General features: G+C 30.5%; 2 protein-coding genes across 2 annotated transcripts in view; both read right to left on the bottom strand.

Moving 5' to 3' along the window:
• LOC115233073 (probable ATP-dependent RNA helicase DDX55 homolog) overlaps positions 1 to 7,297 on the bottom strand; it is a 26,065-nt gene extending 18,768 nt beyond the window's left edge. The window contains exons 1-2 of the mRNA XM_029803293.1: positions 7,007 to 7,297; positions 6,561 to 6,919 (exon numbers count right to left, since the gene is read on the bottom strand). Coding sequence (XP_029659153.1) covers positions 6,561 to 6,919; positions 7,007 to 7,255 — 608 coding nt within the window. The 5' untranslated portion in view covers positions 7,256 to 7,297. The remainder of the gene's footprint in view (positions 1 to 6,560; positions 6,920 to 7,006) is intronic.
• On the bottom strand, positions 1,100 to 5,509 carry LOC115233051. The gene is given in 5 exon segments (XM_029803263.1): positions 1,100 to 2,271; positions 2,653 to 4,185; positions 4,756 to 5,052; positions 5,054 to 5,263; positions 5,371 to 5,509. Coding segments are annotated over 5 exon segments (2,454 nt in total). The 5' UTR covers positions 5,431 to 5,509; the 3' UTR covers positions 1,100 to 1,917.
• Positions 7,298 to 7,554: the final 257 nt, after the last annotated feature.

The raw sequence follows: 7,554 nt of genomic DNA on the forward strand, positions 1-7,554 counted from the left end.
AAAAAAAAAAAAAAATCTCGATAAAGGCAGTGGAGGGTTCACGAGTTTGTCAGAACCTAATATTAGTCTTAGTCCGACACCAACAGCGTCGACACAAGGAGTAAATGTCACCGAAAGTCATAGCATATCTGGTTAATCAAGGTGTACCTAACCTGAGGTTATCGCTTTATTCGAATTATTATGTAATTATACATGATATTTTAATTGGAAATATGGGAAGGGACTCATTTTTATTATATTGACTCGTTACTTCTACTAGTAAATTATTAAACATGCAAAAAATATAATTTACATAAGCTTCCAACACATATATTTAGTATGAAAAGAATAAAAAAATTTCGTGTGCAGAAATGTAAAAAAAGGATTATAAATGAAACAAACAAAGAATTTAATATTGTCAAATTGTAAGATAGATGTGTTTTGCTTAAATGAAAGAATGATTAATGATATATTTTAAAATACTAAGAATTAATCTATAATATATAAGTGCATTGAATATGAATATATAAATGAATATATAATTGAATAAATAATTAACATGTGTAACATAATTTTTTTTTCATCAAGCTTATATACACAGCTTCAGCTAATATTAAAAAAATAATTAGCCAAGTTTCTAATATTAGAGAATTAATATTCAAAATATTTATCGCAAATCTATTTCTCTATTTTTCTATCTTCAAAAATATAATTATATATATAAACCTAATGAAAAACACTCTGCTATTGCATAGTTCAGCAAAACACACTATTTTACTCAAGATACTCTATTATATGGAGTAGTAATCTCTTTCATAGGGTTGAAGTGTGTCACTTTATCGCACAAATTAACATATTTTTTTACTTACCAATTAAAATAACGATTTACTAAAATTTATTTTATAACTTGACAGATTATTGTAATATTTAGATATAGGTAAGAAAATCTTTGGCAAGCCTTTATAATGGCTGTTTATTTGTAGCAACCATTTTGACAAGCTGCAATAATGATTCTTCATATGTAATTAACATATGATGAAAATAACTACAAGTTTTTAAGGTGCAAAAAGGTTAAAATGTTGTATAAATATTATTTATTTTCAAAATTACAACAAATTTATAAAGAACTATAACAAATTTGCAGCGGATTTGCCCCTTGTAAAATTAGTAGTAGATAAATCAATGCATTTATTGTTTCATTTTGTGTACCACATAATATAGGTATATATGTACAGAATATATCATATGAAGTATAAATTATTAATATGTACATACAACATAAATGTTTACACATTACAATATGTATATATTTGAATTACTTCTTATATAGTTTTTTCATTAATCGTAATTCCTATTCCAATAATTACATAGAGCTTATATAATGAAGTGGCCGTGCATTGAAGGAGGATCGACAGAAAGAAATATATTTTTCTGTTCAACTGTAGGAGTAGATCCATAATTATGCAATCTGGTCCTTGTTTCATTTTATTTTTTTGTAAAAATGTCTTTGATGTAACATCTACTTAAATTTTTATGTATATAATTAAAGAAAAATATATAATAATAAAACCGATAAAATGAAAATGAGATATGTAGAAGTGGAAAATAAGAAATGATCAATATGTTATTGATATGGCTGGCACACATGTGACAAGCCTATTCTGTTGGAATAACTTAGATAAGCTTATTTTATTCTATATTTCCTTAGAAGGATAACATGGAGTGGAAATCCCATAGTTGAGGCAGAATATATCCACCTTAAACAAACTTTTTTCTATGGTTGACATATAGGCAATAACTATTAAAATTCACGTTTATAACATTATATATTTCTTAAATTCTTAAAATAATTTTATATATGAATATATTTTGTTCTTACAATGAAAAAATAACATATCAAAAATAGTAAATAGACTTTTATTTATATATACATATATTTTATCGATTAAGAAACTCTGCAATACAATCTTTACTGCAGAATAATTTATCTTCTTTTATCGCCATTCTACCATTTAGTAAGTTCTTTTTACAACTATAGCAGCAAAAGCAGGCTTCAGTTGCATGAAAGTTCAAATTTTTTATCGCTACACCCTGTTGATCAGCAGCAATCACAATATTGCAGGCAGCACATGTCTTTGCATATGATTTTTGATAACAAGGAAGACATAATGGACGATCGTTTTCAGTAATGTATTGTTGCCCAGCTAATGGCATATCGCAATCCCAACAACAGAAATGTTTCACATGATAATTGTGCCCTTCTGCAACTGTATATTCTCGTACAAAAATTAACTGCAACAAATAGAAGTGACAAAAAAGGTTAATTAAATTTTCATTTTACGTTACAAGAATGTGGAGATATTCGTAACTTCGGAGTTAGTTAATAAGCAATCAGAAGTAAAGAGCTTTTCGAATAGCAAACTTCAGAACAAATAAATGAATCATATTCTTCAATTAATTTCTCATCCACAAACAGACTTTGTGATAGAATCTTAATTAGAATTTTAATCTTTTAATTATAAAAATACATGTGGAAATTAAGAAATTATTATAAATAATTTTCCTTGATACATTTTTGCCAAGAGACAGTTGACACGATATTATCCAAAAAATTTGTAATTCAAAGAAGATATGCATTTAATAAAGAACATTATGCATGACATACACACTTACCTCATCGCATGCGAAACATCGAACAATTCCCAAAAATGCAGCCAAATCTCTTCCACAATATAACTTATTTTTATAATAAAAGTACACCAGATCTACCAACAATTCGTTGCACACCGAGCAAACGAAACAACCAGGATGCCAGGATGCATTGTTAGCCTTCTCCGCGGTTACAATCACATCACCGATGCGTATATCTTCATGGCATTTTTCACACTTGTGCACCTTTGAATCAATCTTTAAATTCTTTATACTATCTTTTAGATGATCTATGTGTTGTGTGTTCGATTGTTCGTTGGAGTCTCCGACAATATGAGGGAATACTTGCTTTTGCAACTGTTCGGAATGTATGACGGTTGGTTGCAAGATCGAGCTACTCAATTCGGTTTGCAACGGATTGGCATTAACAGGACATTGCGAACCAGTTTGCAATGATGAATTTAATATGGGAAGAGTAGAATCCACAGAGACGTATTTATTCAATAAGGGATCCATAGCACCTTCTTGTATAGTTTTAGACTTCTCTATCACTGACGAATTATTCTTCGCCGGTTTATGATTTGCCTTAACAGGTAAAGCAATCGATTCAATTACTTGACATGGAGGTTTATACATCTTCCTCTCTGCTTCTAATGGAGTGTTTACAAAGTTGTTAACTTCTGTCTTTTCCAATAGAGTTTCTGCAGGATTTTTCATAGCAGTTATAATAGCTGTTCTCTCTGCATCTTTATTAATATTCGCGGGATTATTATTATTTTCCCTAGATCCGCCGTTACGTAATATATCACTCGTGTCTAACAGTCGAGATGATTTAGGAACAGCGTGCATCGCCGAATTCTCCGTGGCATTGTACTTATCGACAAGTTTTTCTCTTATAAACATCAGACTTTTCTCATCCAGTGTACTTCCGATAATATCATTGGCGTGTATCGCACTAGGTGGAAGAATAGCGTCCGCCAACATGGATTCCGCTATAGAGGCTGCTTCGCTATTAACAGATTCCAAATGCGCAATGCACGGCGTGATATTATCCAGTGTTTCCCTATGCCTCTCTAAAGCATCTTTCAATGTGTTTTCTCTGTAAGGTATGTAATTTCCAGAAGTATGCATCTCGCGAGCAAGTACGATTTCTTGCTCGGCAAGATGCGCGGGAATCGAGGAATTGATTACTTTACTGTCTATTGCTCTTTCGTTCATGGATACAATATCACTCGCATGTTGAGAATGCTCATTAATTAATTTCCCTTCGATTAGTTGCGATTTCGCAATGTTGTTATTGGCAGCTACATTAGTTAGTGAACAGTTATATCCTTCTGCATTGGATATCTTATTGTCATTTATGGCCATAGCATCCTGCTTATTTTGAACTTCATATGGAAGTTTTGCATATGAGTTTTTCACGGTAAAACTACTCGGTGTACGTAATTGAACACCAGTGGAAGGTATATAAGATTTATGCTGCGAACTGAAATGTTGCATATCAGCTGCATTGATAGGAGTCATGAGAGAACGATCGAACGGGCGGGCAGCTATCATCTGAAAACGACATCATTTGTATTATTACTTATAAATCTTTTATGAAATTATAGTATATACACAAAAGTTCTATGTACAATGCATAAAATATTACAAAAGATTTTTCATGTGCTACACATTTTTATATATAATTTAGCTCTGAAAAGAAAGTACTTCAAGTATCTATACAAGTGATACTTTCATAATATTTCTAACTATTTATGCTTTAAATGATATGTAAAATTAACAAAACATAATTAAATTTTTTAAATTAAGAGCAGTAAGTATCAGCAACAGTACTTTTTATATGTAGAACAAAACGATGTGATAGCGTCGCCTAAGAATTAATCTATTAATATATTGTATAATATAATGAAGCTAAAAATCATACAATTGTTGAAATTTTTAGAAGACAATGCATAGTATCATTGCGTAAACTAAATTTTGTGCAATATATCACAACAAAATATGCTAACGATAGATACTTTGAGTACTTGTTTTAAATAAATCAAATACGAACATATGTTTATTATTTTAATAATAAATCGCAACTCATATTAATAATGTTAATAATATATCGACATGACTTACCTTCATTACTTTGCCTTGCCCTACATACTTTTTTATATTTTCTAAATATTTTTCCAATTGTTCCTGTTCTTGTTCACTAAGTTCATCACAAACTTTGTGATCAATATCATGAAGAGGTAATTGTTTCTGTAATAATTGCCTCCGCAAAACAGCACCAGCAGATCCTTTAATTGGTAATTTCTCTACAGGCAAAGCTTTCATATAATCCACAGCAAGTTCTTCAGTTGTATCTGGCGGTATCCATTCAAATGTAGTTTCACCTTCATTTTGTTTCTTGTTATTTACTTGTAAACCTAAAAATTAAATTTGTATTATATGTGTATATATTTCCACTTGGTCCAAACAGCAGATCAAATTGTGGAAATTCGTCATCATCGACATCATGATCATCCCGACCACATTTGCAATTTTTGCAAATCTTTCGCCAAAAATGCAGATCAAGACCAGGACATGCAGAATTACAATTCATGCATGATGCACCAGCACCAGCTTCATGTGCTAAACGCGGCTGAGTAACAAACATAATGTTCAATTAAATTTCAATCTTAATTTTGTATACATAATATTCCTTTCCTACTTGTATAGTGAAAATCTTGTAAAAAAATTACGACGCACCTTTCGTTTACGATTTTCTAGTTCCAACAACCACTTTGGACGATTCATTTCTTCTTCCATCCTCTAGTATAAATCTTAAACTTTCTACTTCAAAAGATCATTCGTGTCTAATATGCGTCAATTTCGAAAACGAGCTTATCTCGTTTATCTCGTACAGCCACTTAACATACAACACAAATATGAGTCATCCGAGAGAAGCAGTCGGCTTAGTGACTAACCGCACCAATACTTGGAATTTTCGAGGCAGCCGGGCTGCCGCAGCCCCATTCTTTGCTGACTTTCAAGACACATACACATACATTCGTGTATGCGCTTGTGTGAGAGATTATTTCGCTCCCCTCTACAGCGCTATACTGGCCCTACTACACAATGAGCAATGACCCGCATAGAGAGGGAACGCTTTTAAAGACGGAGCAAAGGTAGGGCATGGATAAGTAGCCGCGGGCTTTGTAAAAGCGGATCTTGTGTTTGATTGTGTGCGTGTTTGCATAAATAGAGTTTTGCGCGAATTTTACAATATAGCAATCGCAAGCAGGAACATGAATTTTTTCCACGAATCCTTATATCTCCTGCAAATAAATATTTATATTTGTTAACAACAAACATGACTTTATAGTATTTTATTGTTTAATGTGATATATTCTATATATATATGATATATCTATAAATATATTTGTAGGAATCTGATGGAAAGGAGGCGTAAAAAAATACAATATTACGTACGTTTACGTTACCAATTTAGCTTGTAGTATATTTTGAGAAAATATATACAATGAAAAAATATCAAGAAAGCGAAAACTTGAGAACGGATGTTGCACATGTATCTTATGTATTCATAATTAACATTTTTTAGATTCCAAACGCTGCATCAAACTCTTCTTGCGAGATCTGCAATTAGATATACAAACATTATATATAAAATGATAAACATGCGAAAATCATAGAAGAAAGAAAAATTGATTTTTATAAATAGAAAAGAATTAATATATTACCTTCTTCTTCTTGAATTTTTTAATTAATGCTATATCTTTTGCCAATTCCTCGAGATCCTCTTCCTTAATATGTTTCCTTTTTTTTTTATTGGAAGTTGTTGAAAGCCCCTGTTTCAATTTCTTTTTTTCCTTTCGCTATATGAAATTTAACAGCAAATAATATATATTTTGTTAATATTTAAGTAAAATATGCCTTACACTTGTATAACCTGACTGAAGTAATCCACACACGCACAGGTAGATAAAAATATCATATATTTTGTTTTAAATCCTATTGAACGTATAAAATCTATCATTACTGATAATTTGTGTTCAGGTTGAACAATTGTGTAACTGTTGTTCAAATTTACAGGCGTTGAAACATTAGATTTCTCTTTCACAACTATCAATGCTGGATTTCTCAGACCTGCCCTAATTAATTGTTGCAATTCTTTCGTCTGTGTTGCAGAAAATAATCCTGTTCTTCTAAGACGTGGCAAATAGTTTAAAATGCTGTCTAAAGTTGCAGAGAATCCTAAGTCTAGCAATCTATCTGCTTCATCTAAAATAAGAAACTCCTAGAAATAACAATATATTTGATTAATAATCCAAGAATTCTGATTGCGTATAAATAATTTTATTACAAGAAGATGTAATTTCATTACCAAAGATTTTATACACAAACTCAAATTTATGGAACTATAATTGGATAAAATGTCTTGTAATCTGCCAGGTGTGGCAACGATAATGTTCACTCCCATCTTCAAATTTTCTGCATCTTCCTTAAGTGTCACACCTCCAACTAACAATATTTGCTTCAATGATGGAATTCTTTCTAAGAATTTTTCCAAAATTTCACTAATCTGTGTAGCCAGTTCTCTTGTGGGACTAATTATTATCGCTCCTACTTCCATAGTTTTCCATTTTTCTGGTCGTTTCTAGATATTTTAACATATGAAAACTTCTTAATGCTTTATAATTTGTTATAAAAAATAAAGATAAATGTTTAGAATAACAATTTTGCTAGAAAAAGAAACTATATCAATCTTTTAAGTTTTTTATGTTGATAATTATTACATAATTAAAATAATTTAGAAAAAGAAATATGTATATATATTTATATTGCAAAAACATTCTGACAATATTCTTATATTGCGCTCTATTTTAAGTATGCTATGTATAATATATTATATAAACTATATAAAGTATACAT

This window comes from Formica exsecta, unplaced genomic scaffold (assembly GCF_003651465.1).
Source record: "Formica exsecta isolate Colony F162 unplaced genomic scaffold, ASM365146v1 scaffold1025, whole genome shotgun sequence".
In the NCBI taxonomy this organism is placed as follows: Eukaryota; Metazoa; Arthropoda; class Insecta; order Hymenoptera; family Formicidae; genus Formica; species Formica exsecta.